Source organism: Furipterus horrens, unplaced genomic scaffold, assembly GCF_987537825.1.
Source record: "Furipterus horrens unplaced genomic scaffold, mFurHor1.1.pri manual_scaffold_2, whole genome shotgun sequence".
NCBI classification, from domain to species: Eukaryota; Metazoa; Chordata; class Mammalia; order Chiroptera; family Furipteridae; genus Furipterus; species Furipterus horrens.
In genome coordinates, this window is record NW_028327172.1 from 193,716,245 (window position 1) to 193,742,169 (window position 25,925).

The following is a 25,925-nucleotide window of genomic DNA, read 5'->3' on the forward strand; positions in this document are numbered from 1 at the left end:
CTAAAATATTTATTAGCTGGACCTTCAAGGAAAAATTTGTAGACCCCTGAAAGAGACAAACACCAGAGTGTTTGAATATAAGATTTGAAAGGGAGGATGAGTTTATTTATTGTTCACTTTACATTTGTTTGAAAATATTCTTGTATCTGCTTAATAATTTTATATTCTAGTAAAGGAATTATAACCCCCAAATGTCTTGCTAAAGCAGATGGAATTGGGCATTGGTGTTTAGTTATAGCATGCTTCAATGTCTAGGATTGATTTTTTTTTTTAACCTGTAAAATACTGATTAAAAAGTAAGAGAATTGGTAAGTGGGGGAAAATGGGCAAAAGACCGCTCTTAGAGCTAAGTAAACTTGATGTTTGTGGTGGGGAGGAAAAAAACCCAAAGTAACCAGAGAGGTAACTTAGTACAGCAATTGGAGAACTTTGTGTGAAAAGTTGCCAGGATGTGGTTAGCAGCCCCGGCCAGGTAGATCAATTGGTTAGAATGTTGTCCCAATACAACAAGGCTGTGGGTTCAATCCCCAGTCAGGGCACATACACGAATCAACCAATGAATGCATAAATAAGTGAAAGAGCAAATAGGTATTTCTCTCTCTCCGCCTTCCTAAGATCAATTAAAAAAAAAAAAGGAATGTGGTTAGCCTTTTTTTCTTCTACTAAGAAAATTAAAGACCTTTTTTTTTTTTCAATTGACAGTTTCTATTTTTTGTGGGAACCAGTGAATATTAGTGAGATTTTTAGTTGATAACTAAAACTGAAAATCATGCATGGAAATGGTAAAAAAAAAAAAAAAAACCATTCAAATAGATAGAGAAAGGTATAAAAAACTAAACTCGCTCTCCCACAATGTGTTCTCCAGAAATCATGTTATTCCACTTAAGACTGCCAGCTTTAAATTTTGAATGCATTACATACTAGCATGTGATACTTGGGCTAAGTTACCTGAAAACCTTATTTTCCTTGTCTGTAAAATAAAGATAATTCATCTCTAACTCAAAAACTTGTTAAAAGGATTGCATGACATAAATATTTACACAAAGATCTCATTGGCACAGTGGCTGGCGGGGACGGGCACTCCTGTTAGACACCATGACAAGCTGGTCCCACTGCACCAGAGCCACGTTTAGGTTCTGAAATCACTAAGAGAACAGTAATTAACACTGAGCATTACAGGACAGGCACTATGCTGAGCCTGTTGGATGTATTTTCTCGTCTATTCCACACGTAATTCCTTTGAGGTAAGTCCTGTCATTTTCAGATGAAGGGCAGAAAGCTAGGAAGATTAATAACTTGCTCAAAATTACAACAGTTTGAATAGGAGCTTTTCTTGAGATGGAAGGCATCCTAATTTTAGAGGTATTAAATGAGAGAAGTGAGTACCTGTGGCCTTAGGCAGAATAATGCAATAACATCCCAAGGAAAGAATCAGAAGGTGGATAGGGCAAAACAGTATGCGCAGCAGCTGAGAAAGATGTGAGACCATGTACTCTTTGTGCTCCTGGGACTCCCAACTACTTACTAGAAAGGGGTCTGAGGTTCTACTGGAGGCTGGGGATAGAGAAGGAGGGGGGTAGGGTTTGGCAAGAAAAGCCAGTGAAGTTAAAATCTAGCTAAATCAGCTCATTTGTACTCACATTCCGGTAACCCTAATTGAAATATTTCTAATTAGGTGTCTGTGTACTATAGGGCAGATGCTGTGAGGTGCTAAGAAATGGAGGATACAGATGAATGAAGGCAAGCTTGTAAGGAAGCTAAAACCCAGAAATAACTGGCCGAGTACGAAAATAGCCATTAATAAAAACAAAGTGCAGTGTTGGTACAAAGGTTAATAAGTATACTCCAGGTACCTGTTTACCCTAAAGTAAAGGCAACAGGTGAAAAGATTGGATTGTTGGTTATGCGTGTTGAATTACACACATGCTCTATTTTCATTCTCTTCTGAAATCTACTAGAATGGCAGTAAAAGAATAAGAAAGCTATAAACAGACAAGGATAAAGAGAATGGGAAAGGAGGCACCAATGGTTGAGAGGTGTCAACCAATTTTAAGAAGGTGGAAAGCAACAGGAGGCTAAATACCTATGTGCATTTATCACTTTCATTTTCTTAAAAATGCTATTTGTGCTACAGAAATAAAGAGACCAGACATATTGCAATGAGCACATTGCATTGGAGACCACTGATGCATTAACCTGTGCTGCCCCATCAAGAATTTTGGTAGAGACCTCCTGCCATGTTTGTGTTTTCAAATGTGCTTCTAATTAATGCATCGTTGTTTAGGAAGGTCAAAGCTCTGCCCTGGCCTTTTAAAAATTCGAGCCTGTCTATCCTTGTACAGTTGTGCACGGGAGCATACCTCTACAACACACGTTCACCACATTCAAATCTCCAGCAAGGCCCAGGCATTTGGTCACATATTCCAGTCACGCTATAATGGTCAGTTACACAATAATGAGTGAATGAATCACAAATCCAGAAGAGACTATTTGTGAGTCCACTTTGAAACTTTGAAACAAAACATTTCCTGCTCTTCCTCTTTCAAGTTTTTGGATTAAGTTTAACTGGAGAGTATCCTGAGATTGCAAGATGAAGTGTTTAAAAAGTTATAGTTTACTGTTATTTAGCTGTGTCAGGATTTTTCTCCTTACTGTATAATCTAAATAAAACAAAGGAATAAGTAGACTGCTGATGCTGACAAAAGACTGCAAGTGACTCCCAATTTCACATTTGTATCAAAATATATTTTATCAGCCACTATTATTATATAGTTGTCAGCAATCTGAAACTTTAACATACATTGTGCTAATAAAGTGCCACTTTAATTATCTTACATTGGGATTTCATGAAAATTTCATTTGACAAAAATAATCTTTTGCCAAAATGTTTCATTACCATTCTCCTCCATTGTGCAAAATTAGGGAACATCACAGTCTAATCTATTATTCCTGTAAAAGAATAGATTTCAGGGAGGATGGTTGTCAGAGATGTTTAAATTTAAAGTGATGGAGTTCTTTTTACACAGCAAAATTTATTAGGATCTATAAAACAGTGAATAAGGGTATACATGACTCCTGTGAATTAAAACATAACTAATTTTCAACGTTATGCTCTATTTTTTAAAACATACTAGTCTACATATTGAAAAATTCAAAACAAAATTGGCTATCCACATTACACTTTTACAGTATAGCCACCTAAAGCCTTCCTCTGTGAGATGTAGTAGGCAGGATTCAAGAGTCAGAAGTTCCTGGTACTTAGGAAAGACATTCCTCACGCAGGCCACTACTATATCTACAACAACCTACGAGAGTGAAGTGAGGGATAAAAGAGATAGTGCATGTAGAAGGAGTAAACTATTTTTAGGTTATGTTTCTGTGTCTTGGACAACATCGTGGTCTTGGTTTCAGAGGCCCTAAAAAGTAACACTTGGGAACAATTTTTAACATATTTCCCATTGAGTTCGATTTTTCTGCTGTTTTAGGCTTAAATAGGCATGCTGATTTCAAAACTGCAGTTAGCTTTCTTCTATCACGTCAAGTTTTTTCTCTACAGCTTATCTTTTTAAAAAATATTTATTTTTTAACAAGGTTATTTTTATTTTATTTATCTGTTTTTAGAAAGCAGGGAATGGAGAGAGGGAGAGAAACATATCAATGTGCGGGTGCGTCTCACACGCCCCCAACTGGGGGTCTGGCGTGCAACCTAGTTGTGTGCCCTGATTGGGAATCAAACCAGTGACACTTCGTTCGCAGGCCAATGCTCAATCCACTGAGCCACAGCAGCCAGGGCTCTCTACAGTTTATCTTGATGAGACTACTCTAGGCTGGATCAAGCCTGGATTGAGGGAAGCACTAATGCTCTCCTATTGGCTGAGAGCAAACCTCCCTCAAGTGGGGAGGGGTGGGAGATGACCTTGGAGACCAGCGACAGATTCATAATTGTCTAGACTATTCAGTTACACATGAGACAGTGTGGTGAGAGGTTGTGTGCTGCTCTATATTGTGAATTGTATTCCAAAGTGTAGACCAAATTCTTGTCTGTATACAAGGAGTTAGCAGAATTTATTATTTACATACGTACTTATTTCCTTTCCTTCAGATCATGTCTGCCTCTATTTCTCATCAAAAGTGCCTAAACAACCCTGATTCGTTTTGTTATATCTGTGGCAGTTTCACCACTCCCAAAGGACAAACATCAGTGCATTAGTCAGACAAGCCTATTTTGTATATTTTAAAGTAAAACTTGGTGATCAAGATAAGTCTTGGGCCCCTCACAGGGTGTGCAAGCAGTGCGTCGAGTTTATGGATGTGGATGAAGGGAACACGTGATAAATCGCCATTTGGTATACCCAGCGTATGGCAAGAGCCCAGAGATCATTCAAGTGACTGTTAACTTTGTATAGTGAAAACATCAGGATATAACAAGAAAAATAAATGTAAAATAGAGTATCCTAGTCTACCATCAGCTATACGCCCAGTGCCTCATTCAGCTGAAATCCCAGTGCCAGTTTTCATTGAACTACCCTCTTTCGAAAAACAGGAGTATGGTGAAGAACTAAGTGACAGCAACGATGAAGATTTTGAAATTGAAGATAACTCAGTTCGTAAGGGATTTGATCAGCACGAGTTGAATGACTTGGCATGAGATTTGGGACTATCCAAAGTGGCTTCAGAACTCCTAGCATCAAGACTGCTTGAGAAAAACTTGCTTGAAAAAGCAGCGAAGGCATCCTACTTTCGAGCAAGAGAAAGTGCTTTTCTGCAGTACTTTCGAAGTGATGGTGCCTTTGTGTATTGCCATAATGTACATGGTTTAATGGAGGAATTGGGAATTCCAATCTAGAATGCAACTGAATGGCAGAGCTTGAAGTGTGTCCTCCTTCACAATGGCAATTTATTTGATGCAGTCCCTATTGGCCATTCAGTTTGTTTTTGTGAAGAATATGAAGACATAAAGAGAGTCATTGATCTGTTGCAATATCGCAAGCACAATTGGATCATCTGTGTTGACCTTCAAATGGTCTGCTTCCTTCTTGGTCAGCAACGCAGATACACCAAGTATCCCTGTTTTCTGTGTATGTGGGACAGCAGAGCTTGTGAGAAGCATTGGGTGGAGTCAAACTGGCCTCGAAGATCTGACCTCAAACTTGGTGATCCAAACATTCTACATGAGCCACTTACTGACAGAAAGAACACGATATTCCCACCTCTGCACATAAAACTGGAGCATCAGGAGAGATTGTCCACAGATCGAACACTCCAGGAAAAGCTATAAGCATAAATTTTTACCTTAATATGTATGTTTGGTAGAACTTTACTATTTATACACAATTTGACTTACTGTAACAATATATAGCCTTTATATGAATAAAATAACTCTAAACAGTATATTCAGGTAATTTTTTATTTTCCTTTGTATGTACATTTTGTATGATTGTTTGGACAAAGGGAGGGTTATAGTGGAACTTAAGAAGTTGATATGATAGAGAAAAACTGGGGTCATTTTTGAATTCAGATGCCAAAAGTTAGTCAAAAACAAGTGTCAGATCTAACTCAATGAAAACTGTGTTTCCCAGTGACTCAATGCAACACTATTCTGCAAGTCTAAAGTAGTCCTACCAATGTAAAAATCAACACTCAAACTCATAAGCCTTTCTAAATTATTCCAATGATGTTACACTGTTCGGTAAAGAATATATGCTAATTATAAATAATCTTATCATAGTCTCAATCTATATTGACTGTTTCATCTCAGTATGTCATTTATCAGAAATGAAATATGTCAATGATGTACAGGTAATAGGCTTAATGTCTTCTAGAAGTTTTTAATGTATTTTTAAAAATTATACTGTAACAGCAAACTCTCCCAAAGATGTTTTATGATTACATCATAGCAATTGTTTATTGGGACAAAAAGATATGCTAAAAGACAAATAAATAACTATAATTAAATATGCACAGCTTATGACATTTTTCTTAAAACAAAAAATTGGTATTCATCCAGTGACGTACAGGCATTCTGCCACCACCTCTATTAGCAAATGGAATCAAATTTTAAAAATTTCGATGATCTTGAACATCTTGTTAACTGTCAGAGGGCTTTTGTTTTTCTTTTAGCCACTAAATTTTTCAGGAAAAATTCACCTATTTAAGAAAATGAAAATACATTAATACCAATTTAAAGTCAATTTCAGAATAATTACACTTCAGTGTTTTTCTTTAAAGAAGAATTTTATGTTTCTTGGCCTTTCTCCTTAAGTCTCAGTGGCAACAATATCCCCTATATCATTGGCTCTCTCCCTAACAATGATTAGCCCTTATTCCTGAAGAACTTTTAAAAATCATTACTCTCTACTATTATTCTTTCTAGTAACTCAGTATTATACAGGGTGACCCCCTATAGGATCTATGGGTCTGCTTCTGTACATTTATCCCACACTACGTGCACTCTCTATTCCTCATCATTGACAAAAGTATCGCTGTGGGCACACTTCATTTCAGAGAGCAGTTCTGCTACTTTATTAGCCTAGATCTGATGTTTATAGAACAGACCTCGTTTCAGTTGAGGAGACTCATCTAATGGAATCTCTAGTTTATTCCCCTCCAGGGAAGCAAGAGCCCTTCATTTATAATGGGCTTTCTCTTCTCCCCCTAGGTTGTGCCTGTGCAATAAGTTAGCTGGTTAGAGGGGACACAGTCACTTTTCAGGCCATTAGGGTTCCACTTAAGTCTCTCACTATGACAGCGCAGCTCAGTGCTTACTGGCAGAGCTCAGCACTGCAGGTCTGCCTTTAGGAGCAGTCTGATTAACTTCTCTTTGTCATCTAAATATACGAGTAGAATTATAACTATCCTATCCATGTCGTCGTCGTCGGCAGCCGTCCGTCTCGAGAGACGATGGTGTAGCTTCTTAAGAGTCTATCTGCACCGCCGAGAATGGCTGTGCAGTCCGACTCGGGAGTGACATGGTAGTATCTGTCTCCTCCCGTGTTGAATCGACATCTTGCGATGACGCTGAAGCTACAGAGCCTGGGCAGGGTAATATGGAGGGTCTGCTGTTGCCCATGCAGCAGACCCCCCCTCTCTTCGCAGCTGAAGGATCCAAGGGAAAGACGGAGTCAATACAGCTTGGCTTCAGGTGCGCCGCAGGAGTTGCCGGTGTTGACTACAACGTCAAACCGCCTTAGGGACTCCGGCTCCGGATTTTCTGTCAGGGTTTACTCCCTTAGCCTTTCCCCTGAAGAGGTATGCCGCAAGGCAGCGGAGGTTTTTTGGAGTCAGAGTTTTCCTTCTCTGATGTACCCTGACCGGAAGATCGAACCAGCGACACTTAGCTCGCAGGCCGACGCTCAATCCACTGAGCTAAACCAGCCAGGGCTCCTATCCATGTACAATCACCAATAATTCCAAGGCTCACAGCCTAGCCAAGTGATGGAGAAAATAATCTATGCTGCTCCATACCTCTATCTAGATCTGACTGGAGTAAAACCAATCTTATCATTATCAGATCCTAATCCATCATCTCAATCTAATGCTCTACCAGAATTTGACATTTTACTGGTAATTTAAAAAACATTAAAATGTTCATAGTTCACTTCCGTATATGTTAGAAACTTTCTTAAAAAAAAAATCCAACAAAATAAAAACTCCTTTCAAATGACAGTACTCCTAACTACTCTGGGAGCTGATGTTTTTTCTATCCTTTATATATAATTGTACTTTGCCAGCAGCACTGCTTGAAGAGGAATAAACCACTTATAATTATTGGTTTCAAAGTCCTCACATCTTGTCAGTCAGTCAGTGTTGAATCAAATTCTCAAGTTTTGTAACTAGGGTAAGCTATTGTTACTTCCTGAAATTTCTTTAGAAGAACACACTAAATACTACTAATACTTGAACATTAATTTTTTTATAAATAAAATCTATTCTAATTTAAGCATACCTATGATTTAGACCAGCAGTTCTCAACCTGTGGGTCGCGACCCCTTTGGGGGTTGAACAACCCTTTCACAGGGGTCGCCTAAGACCATCGGAAAACACATATATAATTACATATTGTTTTTGTGATTAATCACTATGCTTTAATTATGTTCAATTTGTAACAATGAAAATACATCCTGCATATCAGATATTTACATTACGATTCATAACAGTAGCAAAATTACAGTTATGAAGTAGCGACGAAAATAATTTTATGGTTGGGGGTCACCACAACATGAGGAACTGTATTAAAGGGTCACGGCATTAGGAAGGTTGAGAACTACTGATTTAGACCCTACTACATAACAGTCACTTAAAAGATCATTAATAGTAATAACATAGTTTAGACATATCCAAAAAATAACTGGCTGTTTATTCGTCAAAAAATTATAATTGTTAAGTCTAAATGGCAGGAAAAACACCATAAAATGTTTTTTGATTAAATTCAATTTTCAGATATGTTCTCACAGACCTTTTGATGGCCATTATTACATGATTTTTACTCTCTTGGAAAAGGCTTTTATTTTCATTAGTCAGCTCAAACTACTGATTAAAATAGCTGAAATTAAAGAGGTGAAAAATTGCATTGTAGCTAGTAAAACCAATAGGGAAAATAATATTATGAGGGATTTGTTGTTGTTGTTGCTTCTGGGAGGAAAAACACAAAGATATTAACATTGCAAGCAGCAATGCTGTTGAAGACATTTAATACTTTTCAGGGTTTTAATTGATCTAAAATTTGGAGTTTGGAGATGCAGCTGCATCACTCTGTTAAATGACTATACATTTTCCAGAAAACCATGTTATATACTTGACTGTTCTTTGTCGTTTCTGAATAACCTACTACTGAGATCCACACACAGAATTACTTCTGCTTTCACTATAGCAGGTGAGCTATTAAAAGCAGGGAAGGATTCTTCATTTAAGGAACAAACTTGATTTGAGAAATTTTTCCCTCAATGTGACCCTTTTGGAGCAAATCTCCTAAGGATGTTCCCCAACTCCCACTCCCTTTCTTCTTCTTCATAAAAGATAACCACAGTGATTATTATAGTAATGTGGAAAGTGAGGGTCTACATAAAGTCATCCCCTGCAGTCTGACTCACCTGCTTTATATGAAGACCGCACCAGAGGGCCACTTGCAGTATAATGAAATCCAAGTTCATTCCCTACTTTTTCCCAATATTTGAACTTTTCAGGAGTGATGTATGCTTCAACCTATATTTAAAAAGTTAATTCTGGTTCTAGGATTTCCATAAATCATTTTGATTCTATAGAAAATTGATATACATGCAATTAGGGTGGTTTTAACTTCATAATTTATCCAGGCACACCCAGGTTTCTTCTTCTCCCTCTTCACTGACTATCTGTCTACTGGACACCTGCTGCCCACTCTATCAGAACATAACTACAGGGAATTACAAAGGAGGGGTAACATATCAATTTTGTTTTATATGAGCTGTTCCAAAGAACAGAGAAAGTGAGATTATTTATAGAGGTTATATACCTGTATCACACCTTTAATGACTAACAAGTATGATGAGCAATTAGTCACTCATATAACCTTCTTTAGGACTAGACTGTGGCATACTCATCTTGTATCTTCTGCTTAGCATTGTGTCTTGCAAATGGTCACTACTCAAAAAGGTTTCTTGAATGAATGGATAAATGTCCAGTATAAAAATAGGGAGACTGACTTCTTTCATACTTCATCCTGGCTCTCATATAACTCTAAAACAAATCACAAGATCACCAATCGGGAATAAATGCAATTTCCCAAACTTTAAATATTTTTTTGTTGGTTTACTTAAGTCATATAACTTTGGGGGCAGCAAACAGGTTCCAGTGTAGCTGCTTTATACAGATAATAAAATGGAAACTGGAACTTGAAAATATACATGGAACACGTTACTAAAAAGCCAGCAGCTTTTCAATTTTACCTGCGGACCATGAAGATTTAATTCAAATGACCAATAGACATTTGGTAATTCAAGGTGGCTGTACCTTAAGGTGGCGCTTTGTTGGCTGCATATATTGTCCTAAAGTCAAACAGTCCACATCTGCCTCACGAAGTGCTAGAGAAAAAAAGCACACATTCTATTAGCAGATGTTTTCATGATGCTAAAGTTGTAGATTTAAGCATAATTTTCCAGAACAGCATGAACTTTATCCTGGTCTATAATTCTGATGTTAGAAAATAAGACTATACTCATCCATTCAAAGGTATTTATGTGCCAGGAAACATGGTAAAGACTGAAAACACAGGAATGATTAAGACGGTCATGTGGGGCTGATGTAAGAATGAAGACTACGATACTGTGGAATACATGCTAAAATAGGGGTGCAAGTGTCTAGAGCAAGAGTCTGTTAGGCAGAAAAGATAAAGAGAACAGTGTATCAAAGGCCCCCAAACACCCAGATTATAGTCCAGACGTGCTAATTAGGCTTTCACTAAATGTTTAAGATATGTTCAGGCAGACAGGATTTGATCTGACATCAGAATCTTTCTAGTAAAACAGTAATGCACTGTGGTAAAGAGAAGCTTTTAATTACTATTTGAACTTATTACTCCTTGAAAAAAAAAATGCTGTTTCAGGCCACGGACTTTCAGGTAAAGTATAAGCTTTTATATTTAAAATTTTAAAAAGCCCAAGAATCACAAAGCAAATGGGCTTATGGAACTAAGTTCAGTGAATTCCATAACATGTTATAGGACAGTGTTACCAGCAAGCTCTTCCTCCAAGGCCTGACTTCACCTCACTGATCTTTGAACTGTCAGTGCGGCCAGAGCTCCCGGTACCTGGATGGCTCATAAAAATTGTCCAACGACTGAACAGGAAAAGTGGACAAAATCATGTTTTTACTTGATAAAGGGGTAGAAAATAAAATGGGATACAAATTTCATATCCTAGCAGCCTTCATATCATTTCATAAATTTCTAAGAAAATATACTTCCTTTCCCTTTTATGTTAGTGTTTATAACCACGTACTATACTTTGTTCTTATTGGCTCTGTGGGAAAGTGACCACGTGTGAAACCCGACAAGCTCCGGGGAGGCCTGCATGGCAGCCCTACAAACTCAAAGAGACCTAGTAACCACAAAGGATGGTCTGAAACTAAAACTTCATAACTAAAAGCAGTTCATGGTGGGTAGTCTTGTCCTAGGCTGATATTTTACCCTAACAAAGGTCAATCTTTACTTTAACTAAGCCTGTCTGTTGTCTTTTTGCATCTGTAACGTACCTTTGGAATGTCAAATTTTCTTCTTCCTGACCTTTGAAAGCATAAGCATTGTACCAGTGGGAGCCATAAATCCTGTATTGTTCTCATGTTATCATAGTTATTGACTATTAACTATCCTGTACCCACCTGTGTAAAACTAAGTGTCTATCATTTTACTTTTTATCCAATCCCAAAGTTTCCCCCACCTTGCTTTCTCCCACCTCCCTAATCTATTTCACCAACAGATTTCTTGTAACCCTTTTTGCCCCCTTCATTTGACTATAACGTATAAAATAAATAAGGTGCTAAACTGCCATTCTCCGAAGCATTTCTCAATCTGTTAAGATTTTGTTTCCTTTGTCTTCAGTTTGGCTCAAATAAGCTCACAAAAATTCTCTACAGGTTTGAATGTTTGCTACCTTGACAGCACTTTCACTGAGACTATGGAGGAAGCATAACAGGGTCTTCAAAGTGGGTTCCTATTATTACTCAAATTAAATGGGAGTTTTCATTGTTCAATTTCTTTACCTTTCATTGTTGCATATACTTGCTCATCATTCTCGCCTAAACCCAACATTATAGATGTTTTAGAAATAACATCAGGCCGCACCTTCTTGGCGTGCTTCAGTACACGTAGAGACTGGTCAAAATTGGCCCTGGGATCACGAACTTTCCTTGAAAACAGCAAGGCTGTTGTCAGAAGAATCACCACGAGTTCAACTAAGCACATAATTACATAAGCAACATGAAAGACCAGAAAAGTAGACTCTGGACACTATATCACATCACATGGTTGAATGGTAGAATGTGGGCACAAATGTCTAATTGTTATTTAAGGATAGGCAAAAAGGCTTCACTAGGCCCCCTAGCTGTTGACTTTTAAGGCTTTTTAAACCTGGGGCAGAAAAAACTGAAATAGAAATAATTCAATCTATGAAGTCGTCGTTGAGAAACCAGAACTCTGAAGCTGAGAATGAGTGATTATGAGGGGTAGTCAAGAAAAGAGGGAAAAAGAGTGGAAGAAAATCTCGGCACTGAACAAAGAAAAAACTGTTTAACCCAAACCCACATTTCAGGTCTGAAACTTTTATGACCATTTCTTTCTAAAGACTCAGCTGCCCTCTGCTGGTGGGCATACAACATTGACATCTCTTAGGTTAAAGGGGAAAGAAAAAGCTCAATTCTGGAATTTTCATCGGAAAAGATAATGTTTCTTAAGTGAAACCAGGGAAATTGGCATCCACTGGTGGTGGTATCATGAGATACGCCAGGGTTGGAACAGATTACATGCCAGACTTCCACAGAGGCCAAACCACTGTGGCTTAAATGGGGACAAGGCCCAAAGGACAGAACATTACTGATGTGTAATGAACATTAACTTGAATACAAATGCACTTTTATTGTATATAATTGATTTGCTGTCGTGGTTGTTATTTTTAATCAGAGACCAGTTCACAGAGAAGAGACAAAACCAATTTAGGAGTTTAAACATAACTACAAGAATGATAATACAGAAAGTCATTACTTTCTGAAAGTATTTCTCCACTGAATTTAATTTATGCTCCCTAATGTTTATGATTTTAGTGGGAATGATACTCTTTCATCATACTTCTTTCAAGTTTTATAACACAGTACAATGTCAAATACTTTACTAAAGTTAATAAAAGTGAATGTATTAATTTTGTCTGAAGGCTAAAATAAATTTTTTGAAATATGAACATAGCCATTAATGTGGAATAATAATCTATAATTATTTCTAAATAGTAAAATTTTTAGAAAAAATAAGGAAGCATATTAGTGTCTACTTTTTAAGAGATTTAAAACTAATGCCAGTTTTTCTTCAGCATCACTTATTGCATACCTTCATGCCAAATGCACTTTAAAGGTCCTTTTTAAAAAAGAATTACAAAGTAATTGTTCTTGTGTAATTTTTTTTGAAAACTGTTCTTTGAAAAAATAACTCACTGGCACTTGTAATATACTATTAAAAAAAAAAAGACGCTCATTATGTGCGTGTAATAAAACACACATGTATAAACACCTAAATATATATACACTGAGATGTTAGAAATTAATATTACTTGGTAGAAATATTATAGATGATGATCACATTGTTTTCGTTGGCTACATTTCTGTAACAGACACACGTACGTTGTTTTCATTCACTTTATAAAAGTCATATACGAAGTTCTCCTTTGAAAAACAGTGAGAAAACTTTACAACATTACATGTGTAATCACCTCTGTAATTCTGGAACTGTTTCTACATTATGTGCATATACATCTAATCCTGACAGAGCGACTTTTTCTATTGCTTTGAGATCTCCTCGGAAATCTGGGGTGAGACATTCCACAAGAATTTTTGGATTCCTAAGGGGAAAAAAAAGGTTAAATATCAAACTGAGGAAAAGAACTGACATAACTGCTGCTTAGCACAGAAATCACGCTACTCATCTGTATCAGATTCAATATAGTATCTCTATTAAGAACCCTGCCAAGAAAAGCATGAATATACAAGTGTTTATATTCAAACTGTGATATGAAAAAGCAAGCAAATCCACAACATCCAATAATATTTACATAATGGTTAAAACATATCTGTATGCAAATAACAATCAGAATAAAATTTAAAATTATGTAGATTTTAAAACTACTGAATAGGAATTAAAAATAATTTTTTAGGAATTAAAATTAAATATTAACCTTAAATATAATTTTTTTATTCCTTAGAAAGTAAACTGGGACATTTCTGTGTGAATGCAAACACTATTTAATTGCTTATATTTGATTTCTTTAAAAATTCACCAAATAGTGCCCTCCTCCCTTCCTCTAGGCAAATATTTCTTAAGTGCTATGGGTTTTAAAAACTATTCTGAGTTGCTGAGTCAAAAGCTTTGCTTAAATGAAATACAAGTTAAGTATTAATCTTCCTACTTATATTGGCTATACTCATTCATTCAAGCATTAAAATGCAAACTTGCTACAAAGCTGCTTTCTGTGACAGCAGTAGAAATGACTGAGGTAGCTGACAAATTTTTACACAACCCTAACTGCAAAGTTTTTGGAGTTTTTTCCTCAGAGAACAGATATATCTATGTCTTTATATCTCTTTATCTATCCTCTCACGGATATAAAAGATGTTGAAAGAACACATCCCATAACTTACTGTTTGTTAACTGCAAGTTGAGACCCATTAGTAGTCTGTGAAATCAATTCAGTGGGTTACAAACAAAAAATTTTTTAAATGAATTATAAAAATATTGCAGGAATCATTCAAAAAAACATTTACTAGGTGTGTAGGCGCTGGACTAGCACTGAGCTATAGGAATTAAGCATAACTCCCTTTTTTAAAGCTTTTTAAATAGATGAGATTAAAATAATAACATAGAGTATGGGTAAGATTCCAAGATCATATGAATATAGGTAAAATCTATATCAAGTCTTACGTATTTTAACAATGTGGGAGCTTATGTCATCCTTATTGCTTCTAGATGATGATTTATTCAAAATAAGTGCTAGGAAGACTGAAGTTTTATACTTCTTTCAAAATTACTCAAAGTTTAGACTAGCACTCAAATATGAAGCAGGGGTTCTATGGACTGGAGATCCTTGGGTAAGTCCGTGCCCCTGAACCCCTAAAATTTCTGCAAATAGGTACCTGTATGTTCATATATGCTTTTTCTGGAGACAAGACCACATAGTTTCCAGGAGATTATCAGAGGGGTTTAGAATACACAAAAGGTTAATAACCATTGCTTTGACAACCTTAAAGAAACTGAATTTATATGAGTCAAAGAGTCCTTAAATTATACACAAGCAAATGCCAAAACATGTACCTTTCCTTTAAGTACGATACAGTCTTTGCAAAGTGCTCAGCTCCTCCATCAGGCATATCTAGAAACAAGAGAGCCCACTGCTCAAGATGATGTCACAACTCAGCCAGAGCCAATTTCTGGAAGAGGTAATGATGACACACTAACCATCTCGATCCACAGATGTCAGGACAACGTAATCCAGACCCCACTCTGCAATTGCCTTTGCAGTATTATAGGGCTCATTGGCATCCAGGGGAGGTGGCTTCCTTGCAGTCTTAACAGAACAAAATCTGCAACCTCTTGTACAGGTGTCACCCATCAACTAGAACAGAAATGTTACTATTTAAATCAAGTAGATAGATGACTCTCAAGAATATTACATTGAGAGAATAAAGTAACAAAGAATGAATACAACTTGATTATTTCTAAGAAATGTGAAACATTCAAAGCTAAGCAATATAAGGAATACAAATGTAATGTGGTAAAGCTAGAAAGAAAAGGAAATGAGACGCTCAGAATTAAGAGTGGTATTAAGGGAAAGAGGGGATGGGAGCAGCACAGGATTCACAGGTGGGGTCAAGATATTGCTAACGCTCTACTCTCAAACGGGAGGTTTCAGGGTGTCTGTTGTATTGGCAGTCTTACACATAAGTTATAAAAATTCTTTTGTATCTATTTACTATTGATGATTTTTTAGTAAATAAAATAATTAGCATTCTCAATATACAGATCTCTCTGTGAATTAAACAGTAAGCACAGCTCTTTCTTGTTAAGTAGATGAAACAGAAGACACAAAAAAGTTAATAATCTGCTTTCTGCAGGTATCACTTTCTCCAAAACACTGCGCCTGCTGCCACAGGTCACTACCATGTTGTGCCCCCTGCAAGCACAGCCTTTGCAGATGTTCTGGGGCCGCCAGTTTTAAAGTACCACAGTAGGGGCTGTAGTTTTGGGGGAGAAAGTTCCTCTTTCCCTTTACCTCTCAGAGGGGACTCACAGCATAATGCTTACGCCCAAAGTCTCAGAATTTTACTGAAATAATGAACTCTCCCAAGAAATCAGTTACGTGTCACCAGTGGGAAAGGGGACTAGGTAATGGATGCAACCAGAGATTTCCATCATGGAGTATTCACAATTACTCCTTCCTTTAAGAACTGAGCTTGTGTAACTCGGTCGGCTCTGCATCATCAGAAGGAGCTCTATCTCCTAAGAATCCTCAGTACCCCACATCAATAGCCCCCTGCTGGTACAGCTCAACAGTGTATCAGACATTCTCAGACAAGTATGAACTTTCAGTTGCACATATTTACGTTTAACCCCAATACCTCAATTTTTATACCCCTCCAGATAAATATGGCAGGCTGTACTGCTAATCCCAATTCTTATGCCACCAAATTAAGGTTATATATCTCACCACTGGCCATGTTAACTTGCAGCCCCCCTCCCTACTAGCCGAGAAACACGTTACTATCCCATCTGATGTTTGGCTTGGCCATGTGACTTACTTTGGCCAATAGAATATAGCAGAGATGACCAAGCAGAAGCCTCAAATGTACATAGATGATTAGATTGCCCTCTTGTACTCGTTCCATTCTTCATGATAAGAATATGCCTTGAAAAGCTGCTGGTCCAAGAAGAATAAAGCTGGCCTGAACCCATCCTACTTCCTGAAATCCAGCTTAGCTTAGTCAAGATGAGCTTAACCCCAGCTCACCAAAAGACCCATGTTGGTTAGGGAGAAAAAGAATTAAGCGACCATAAATAACATTTCCAAAAATTAATAGGATATATAGCTCAAGACGACACATGATTAACTGTCAGACAGATGAAAGATTCAATAATAGATTTATTCAGAGAAGGGTGGGATGATAACAGGCTGGTTTATTCTGTCAGTGTTGTTTTTCACATATTCTGCATAAATTCATATGTAATGAAAAATCAAAAGCCTATAATGCACATTTTTAGGAGAAAGACATAAAACACTTCCTCTCAGCTTCTAGGCTAAACTTTAGAGTTTGAGACCGGCCTTACCATGATTGTGGCTGTGGCAGTGGCATATTCTCCCCCTCCCCAACATTCGCCAATATTGGGACATCGCGCTTCCTCACACACCTGGAAGGGAAAGGGAACTGAATATAATCAGGTTGAAAATATTTACCAAGTGAACAAATGAGTAATCAGACATTTTACACTGTACATTTTTACAACATATTTATGAAGAAATTTACTATTCAAAAACCCTGGCTGGTTTGGCTCAGTGGATTGAGCGTCGGCCTGCGAGCTAAGTGTCGCTGGTTCGATCTTCCAGTCAGGGCACATAAGAGAAGGAAAACTCTGACTCCAAAAAACCTCCGCTGCCTTGCGGCATACCTCTTCAGGGGAAAGGCTAAGGGAGTAAACCCCGACAGAAAATCCGGAGCCGGAGTCCCTAAGGCGGTTTGACGTTGTAGTCAACACCAGCAACTCCTGCGGCGCACCTGAAGCCAAGCTGTATTGACTCCGTCTTTCCCTTGGACCCTTCAGCTGCGAAGAGAGGGGGGGTCTGCTGCATGGGCAACAGCAGACCCTCCATATCACCCTGCCCAGGCTCTGTAGCTTCAGCTCCACTGGAGAGGACACTCCAGCGTCATCGCAAGATGTCGATTCAACGCGGGAGGAGACAGATACCGTGTGACTCCCGAGTCGGACTGCACAGCCATTCTCGGCGGTGCAGATACTCTTAAGAAGCTACACCATCGTCTCTCGAGACGGACGGCTGCCGACGACGACGACTATTCAAAAATGCTGTTAAGCTGCCATACTGTATGTATATTAGGATCCCACTTGTAAGTTTAAAACAGTACGAATGTGTATATTTATATGTGCAAGAAAAAAGGTTTGAAAGGTTATATACTGAACACCTAACATGGTGGAGTTAACATTTGGGATTATATATATGATATTTCACATTTAATATTATACTCTTTCCAATAAGCATGTTCATTTTCTTTTAATCCTCAACTGAGGACTTGTTTTACTGATTTTTAGAGAAAGACTTCGATGTCAGAGAGAAACATCAATCAGTTGCCTTCTATACGTGCCTGGACCAGGGATGGAGCCCGCAACCTTTTGGTGCACAGGATGATGTTCCAATCAACTGAGCCATCTGGCCAAGGCTTTTTTTTTTTTTTTTTTTAAAGAGAGAGAGGAATAGAGAGAAACATTGATTTGTTGTTCCACTTATTTATTGATTCATTGATTACTTCTTGTATGTACCTTGACCAGAGATCGAACCTACAACCTTGATGTATGGGGACAATGCTCTAACCAACTGAGCTACCTGGCCAGGGAAGGATGTTCTTGACTTGTACCATAAACAAACAAACCATCATTTCCTAAGCTGGAGGAGAAATTTTTTTTTTCCACTCTTAAATGAGAAGCTAAGAAATTTAATTCCTTTTTGTTTCCTTTGCAGGGAAAACGATTTTTAAATATATTTCCATTACTAATAGTAATGCATCCTAAACATCTTTATTATATATTCACTTTTCTTTCTGTTGTTGTGTATTTTATTAATTTTTAAGTTACACATACATAGCAAATTTATGGCTTTTCAGTAAAGAAAATATTTAACAGCTTGACAACTTACTGTATGGAGATTTAAATTCCGCAACGTATTTTTCAGTTTATTGTAATTTTTCCCCATGGGAATCTCTGTCTTTAGCCATGGAGGTAATCTTAACCTGAGGAAAACCAAAATTATCCATTAACAAACATATTCCCAAAATAACTGTAAATCTTTGAAGTTACTTTGACTTATTATAGTTCCTAGTTAAAGAGTTATTTTTTTCCCCACAATCCTGGATAATTATAATTTTTGCTACAGGAGTAAGAACAGAGATTCAAATTTAGGCTTGCTCAAATTTTAGAAAACACTGATATTTATGTCTAAAAGTGCACTATGCTCACATTTATCTTTTGCAAAGGCACAGAGTAACACCATCCTCATAAAAGAGAATGAAGAAGTTTTGAACGTCTTATTCCCCTATGAAAACTACTGACCCCAAATTCTATATTTGTTCAGAGTAAGAAGGGATTCCACAAGAAAAATTCTGCTCTACTTTCTATTCTATTATTAGTAAATGGAAAAAAAAATCTAAAATTTGGAGTGAAGATTTTGTATCCTCAAGTTCCCCTTGACTTCCATTCACTTATGATCTAAAGGTTGCTGGGTAAAGTATCCAGCAAAACAATTTGTCTTCTGCATGAAATTCCCTCAGCATTATTTTAAATGAAGGTAAGGTGTGCATAGGTCTTATGTACACAGACTTCGAGAAGCAACAAGTTAGATCATAAACACCTAGTTGCAATGTGGTTACCTTCACTTTCTGAAGAAATCTGATGCTGGATAGAAAAATAGGAGATGACGGTGTAGGATGGTTAAGTCCTAGGAAGGCTGAAGGAAAATTGTCAAAGAGTACAGAGAGAAGGATTCCAACTATTTCACTCACTCACTTATGTCTGTTATCACTTCTTTCTAATGATTTTAAGCTAAGTCTGATTAAAAATACATTAGGGCTTGGTTATAGCTGAAAATAATGCACGATGAAGAAATGGGACATTAAAATTATCTCAAAATTTCAATTACCTTTCTCCTTTCTGGCGTTTTAAGTTTCCTTTATATTCTTCCCAGGTGCTCCTGTCTGCAAGATCACCAGATACAAAATCTTGAAGGTCTGGTCCATTCTGTAAAAATTCCTTTTTTTTATCTGGCAGGGAACTAACTGTTCTGACTGGACTGCATAAATATTTTCCAAATACCTAAAGAAAGAGTTCATTTTGACATTTGTTTAGTGGCCTTTAAAATAATTTACTTTTAACCTATTTAATACCCATTTCTCCCCATTCCCCCTGTGGATACCAAAATCCGGGGATGTTCAAGTCCCCTATATAAAATGACGTTCCCATAGCGACTCCCAAACGCAGATCGAAAACAGTACAGGTACTTATTGAAAAAAAAAAAGCCCCGTATAAGTGGACCTCTGCAGTTCAGACCCATGTTGTTCTGGAATCAACTGTTGACCATAGAAGCCACTGGCTTCTAGATCTGAACATAAACGTGATAAGATAGCGCAAACACTGTAATATTCACAAGTCGGTGTATCTAACGCAAAGGAACCTTCAACAATTCAAACGAGCCCCTGTTAATGGTGCTGCACGATTGCTACAGCACTTGCCCTTGCCTCCGTGAAAGCCTAGAGCACAGATTTGTGTTCTCAATCTGTGCCCTCAGCGTCGAGTGGTATCCAGTACATAGTACGAACCCAACACAAAATAGTGACGGGTGCTCAACCCACTGTTCCTATAATGCTCCCCAAAATACAGGCTACAAATCACTGAAAAACAGAAAGAAAAGTTCTCGGCGCTGGCCAGAGGACCTACAAGCCAACCAACACCAGAGACTTTACCACACGGGGGGTGTCGGGAGAATTAAATACTACATGAGAAAAGTTTAGAACTGTGCCTGGATAGGAGTAAATGCTCACAAAGTGTTGGCCTTATTACTGGGCGCACTGAAGAGATGCGAGTCCCCCACCCCACACCCGCATCCTGCAAATCCTGCCACTCACCTGGGGCATCAAGGTGCGCACGACGATCCCGCAGCGTATCGACATCTCACTCATTCGTTTTCCAGCAGGGTCAAGATATCTCATTCCCAAGAAAAGACAGGTCAGCAAGCCATCTCGCGATTTATGACGGGTTATCTGAGCCACTTTTGACCCGGTAGAACTTGAAGCTGCCTCACGATTGGTCGCTTTAGTCTAATAGCGTCGCGCACTCATGACGCCATACGCAGGGCCCTTACGGCTACAAGAACGTGATGACGGAAGACGCTTTCTCTTTGCCAGTTCCACTGCGAGGTAAGATTATGTCTGTGTTCTCTGGGCCCTAGAAATCTGATGCCATCGGCTCGGGGAAAACCAGCGGCGCAGGTCTGGGGCTCGGAGGCTTTATCCTGGTTGCCCCCCGGCGCGGCGAGGCCCCATGTGGGTTTGGCGGCAGTGGGATTCGAGCTCTGTGCTGGGTTTTTAGGTCTCCTCCCCGCCCCTCAGCCTAACCGGGATGGCGCCTTCCTGATAGGGCTCCCGGGTTGGCACTGGGCCGGAGTTGGCCCGCCCGGCCTCGTGACAGACGCCTAGGAGTTGCTCCTCGCAGGCCAGGACGCAGCGGGGGCCGCTCTCCGTGTACACCCACCTGTAACCCCGGGATATTTGCCTGCCGGTCTCCGGTCGGAGTGGAACTCTGGGCAGGGTAGTTTGGTGAACATATGCCCGGCCCGGGTCTCACCCCACATGTTTGTGTTTCAGGATGAAGACCATTCTCAGCAATCAGACTGTCGACATCCCAGAAAATGGTAGGAGACTCGATTTTGCTTTTTTCTTACGTCTACTACACGTCGCATACCTTGTTCCGAGACCTCACCAATGTGTTCTCTCCTAGTCGACGTCACTCTGAAGGGTCGTACCGTTATTGTGAAGGGCCCCAGAGGCACCCTGCGGAGGGACTTCAACCATATCAACGTTGAACTCAGTCTCCTTGGAAAGAAAAAGAAGAGGGTGAGGTGGTTTTTATTTATTTTGGACACCTCAGCTGCTTGTTCGGAAGGCTGTGATTTAATAGCATCACATCTGGCTGCTTTAAAAATGACAGATAGGTTCAATGTTTTAGCCTAACATCGGGTGTCCAAAATCGTAGCTGGTTTGGGGGTTGGTATTCTAACCAAGTTGTAGAACCAATGGATGATAATGCTCCCCACTAGTAGTTGTTAGTGGTAGGTCTTACTCAAGTTATGTTTATTTTTCTCCTGATTGCTTGTAAGGATTTTAGGAACCGGGCAGTAGACTATTAAACCTAACAGGTTAGCTTTCTAGAAGTGAAGTTTGATGCAACTTGTATAGAATTGATATTTCTGGGTGGTCGTCCCTTTGTGAAATTGTGGACCTGTGATGAACAGTAGTAATGTTTTTTCATTATTGAGGGCTTTATATGTGGTTTCATTTTTCCAGCTGAAAGGCGACTGTTTTAATGAGGCTTAATGTTAGAATGTAGGGTAATTCTGTGGGTAAATGGATTGTTTTCTTCCAGGCCTACTTGTTACTGGAAAGAACCTGCTAATGTTTTTGTTCTGTTCCAGCTCCGGGTTGACAAATGGTGGGGGAATAGAAAGGAACTCGCCACTGTTCGCACCATCTGCAGTCACGTACAGAACATGATCAAGGGTGTTACGCTGGTAAGCTGACTGGTCAGACAGCTTGGATTTGAAAGGGGAGGTGTTTTGGCTGTAGGTCATGCAGCATAAATGCCTGCTGTAGGGAATAGATTATGCACATAATTGATTGAGGTTCCTGGGCTCTAGGTCATGGGAAAAGGTGTTCTCAGCAAATGTGTGTAACAGGCATCCTTGGGTGTTTAGGAATAAGTGATCAATGTAAGTAAAGACCAGATGGTGTGTTAGTAGGCTGATGGTGTTTTTCACACAGATTCACACCTTGAGGTTGTGGTTTTTTAATTTAAAATGTAGTACATGAGGTAGGCTTTGAGGGCTGTTGGTAGGCCTCTCACCACCAAGGCCTCTTACAGGTTAGAAAGAGATGGGTCTAATTTCTGAGCTCTTCATTTTCCTAGAAGCATATTTGATGTCAGTATTCTCTTTCCAAACTCCGTTTTCCCCTTTTTTTATTTATTTGTTTTTAAGAAAGATTATTTAGTTTTAGAGGGGAAGGGAGGGAGAAAGGCAGGGAGAAAAACATCATTGTGTGGTTGCCTCTCTCATGCCCCCAACTGGGGACCTGGCCAGCAACTCAGGCACGTGCCTTGACTGGGAATTGAATTGGCGACCCTTTGGTTTGCAGGCCAGCACTCAATCCACTGAGCCACACCAGCCAGGGCTCCCTAGCTTTTGAAATAAAATTTATGCTTGTGCCTTTGCTGAAATGTTTTTCATTTCATTAAAACTCAGCCATCCTTGAGATAATTGGCATCCTGTACTTAACACCATCATAAGCCTGTCTTGTCATGTTTCCCCTTGCTCCCAAGCTAAGTTCCTGAGGGCAGGGTTGCCTGCCTTTGAGATCCTCAGTTCTTGTCATCTGGCTTACCTGAGTAACTCAGTAAATGTTAGTCTAATGCCAAGGCAAAGGACTTTGGAGTTCTTATTAACAGAAGCTAGCATCTATTACTGTGGGTGTGGGAGATAGTAAAATAATGCTTCTTTAATAATAATATTGTAATAACTATGGGGCCAGATGGGTACTGGAAATATTGGGGGAACACTTCATAAAGCATAATGATTTGTCTAACCACTACGCGTACACCTGGATCTAATACAAATTAATATTGAGTATAAACTAACTGCAGAAAATTTTTTAAAAAATAGTGCTCCCTTATGGAGCTTTACAGTCCAGTGAGGAGATGCTAAAACATTTGTGTATGAAGTTTTCATAAGGCTTGGTTCAGGTAACAGTTACAAAACCTTGACAATGAGTGCTATGTGAGGACTGTTTCATTTTGAAATTGTAAGTGTCCTACAGAAACTGGATTTCTTGTCTTTGAAGTTTCTCAGCGTTGCTAATTGTTTGCTTAATGCAGGGCTTCCGTTACAAGATGAGGTCTGTGTACGCTCACTTCCCCATCAACGTTGTTATTCAGGAGAATGGTTCTCTTGTTGAAATCAGAAATTTCTTGGGTGAAAAATACATCCGCAGGGTTCGGATGAGGTCAGGTATGTGCGTACCTTCGGATATGGTTCAGAAATTTTTCCTTTATAGTTGTAAAGGCTGGTGTTTGGGGTCGTTATAAATAAAACCACATTTATTTCAGAATTGTCTATTTTGATTACGCTTATAGCTCTGTGCTTGTTAAGGCTTTATATCATGTTTCGACCAATTACATTCCTGAAGGCGTTTACATTGGAGTAGTTTGCAGGGTATGGTAGCTGTGTTTAATTAGCTCTACAAACTGAAATTCTAAAAAAAAAAAAAGACCATTTGAATAGTGGTTAATAGCATAGACTACCTAGTTCAATTCTTGCGTCTCATTATCAACCTTGGGCAAATTACTTCTAGCTCATTTTACTTATCTGTAAAATTGGGAACATCTCATGATTAAATGAGTCAAAATTGAAATGTGTTTAGAATAGTGGTAAACTCTATTTTGATGCTATTGAAGTTGGGAAGGGCGGGAAGAAAGGGTTTTTAGTACCAATTTAATGACTTCAGGCATCAGTTTTTCACATACTCAACACTGTAAACCTACTTTTGTCGCACCCTATATATGCAGTACAAATAAAACTCGATACAAGCTTTGTACAGTAAAAGAAATGTACTAGCTGAATATTATCTTCTCATGCTCCTTAATTGAATCACAGAGTCTTAACTACTCTGAGAGAGATTCAAGCAGGAACACAAGATTTTGGCTGAGATAAATCAACTGTAAAACCAAAACTTCTCGAGAGAGGTTTTCTTTTGTCTGTGGAATTTTAAATGGCATAAATTGCTATTTGATTTAAATACTTTAAAATTTTTCTTTTTTTATTGATTCCAGAGAGGAAGGGAAGGAGAGAGGGGGGAAAAACATCAATGCGAGGGAGAAACATTGATTTGTTGCCTCTGGTACATGCCCCTACAGGGGACTGAATCTGCAACCTTTCAATTTGTGGGATGACACCCAATGAACTAACTGAGCCACACTGGGCAGAGCTTTATTTACTATTTTTAAATTAATTATTTGCAGATCTTATTTTAAGTTGACACTACACAAATACTCTCTCCTCTTTTAGGTGTTGCTTGTTCAGTATCTCAGGCCCAGAAAGATGAGTTGATTCTGGAAGGAAATGACATTGAACTTGTATCAAATTCAGGTGTGTATGTTTATTATTCCTGTAACATTTTGTCTAAATATTGTAGTTGAATACATGGTATTTTGTTCATCTGGTGTGAGCCCTTTTAATTACAGAAATTAAAAGCTTTCCCCAACATACTCAGATTTTAAGATGGATTTGGCTGGTATAGTAATTTTTTTATCTCTTATAGCTGCTTTGATTCAGCAAGCGACAACAGTTAAAAACAAGGATATCAGAAAATTTTTGGATGGAATCTATGTTTCTGAAAAAGGAACAGTTCAGCAGGCTGATGAATAAGATCAAAGGTAGGTTCTTGTGTCTAAATTTTATTAGTACTCTAGTTGGGGGCAGGGGTCTTAATTTACTAAGACTTAAATGAGCTGTCATAATGGCAGAAAATGAAGAATTGCATTCTAGAACAGTGAATTTGGCAGAATAAGAGGTGGAATTGCACATATTTTAAATATGAACCGGTGTTTTAGATTTAGAGTAGAACATTCCTTGGCTGGCATTTCGATGGAGATTTACAGACATTTTACTTCTTTTTACAGTTGTCCAGCTATAGAAACAGCAAGATGCCGAATGATTCCTCACGCTTATTTGTGATATTCCTCATATTTGTATAATTTTAAGGATGCAATAAAGCTGTGTACTTGGGACTTCTTTCTTAAATTGCTTATTCCTCTCTAGCTATTTGGAAAGTAAACAGTTAAGTTACTAGTAAGATTTCATGGGAGAAGTGACTTCTTTTTTGCATGAGTATCAAGGGTATTTCAGACAAGAAGATTATTGTACCAGTGACAGGCTACACTGTATGGCTGTTCATCATTGGACGGAGAATGTGGGGGAGGATGTCCTGAAGGTATCTAATTTTGCAGAGGTATGAATTTGATTATCTGTGAGGCACGTGTGTCTGAATTACTTGTCTATATACCAGTAACTTTCTGTGTAAAGGCAGCTGGGGTGTGAAACAAAGTGATACAGCCTTAGAAATATTTATGGGCATAATAAACCTGCAAACCTGAA

At 38.4% G+C, this 25,925-nt stretch overlaps 2 protein-coding genes across 2 annotated transcripts; one reads left to right on the top strand and one right to left on the bottom strand.

Moving 5' to 3' along the window:
- Positions 1-5,393: 5,393 nt before the first annotated feature.
- Positions 5,394-20,673, bottom strand: LIAS (lipoic acid synthetase). Its single transcript, XM_090267391.1, has 11 exons — positions 20,629-20,673; positions 19,647-19,819; positions 18,648-18,741; positions 17,051-17,131; positions 15,185-15,341; positions 15,041-15,098; positions 13,446-13,574; positions 11,734-11,879; positions 9,988-10,058; positions 9,090-9,201; positions 5,394-6,147 (listed from the first exon to the last, which is right to left on the bottom strand). Exons 1-11 carry the CDS (start codon positions 20,671-20,673, stop codon positions 6,095-6,097), a joined length of 1,119 nt encoding a protein of 372 aa, XP_090123517.1. The 3' UTR covers positions 5,394-6,094.
- A 654-nt stretch (positions 20,674-21,327) lies between these two features.
- On the top strand, positions 21,328-25,925 carry RPL9 (ribosomal protein L9). Its single transcript, XM_090266979.1, has 7 exons — positions 21,328-21,413; positions 21,500-21,615; positions 22,194-22,289; positions 23,648-23,780; positions 24,837-24,917; positions 25,090-25,204; positions 25,451-25,925. The coding sequence occupies exons 1-6, from the start codon at positions 21,368-21,370 to the stop codon at positions 25,194-25,196; spliced, it is 579 nt and encodes a 192-aa protein (XP_090123105.1). The 5' UTR covers positions 21,328-21,367; the 3' UTR covers positions 25,197-25,204; positions 25,451-25,925.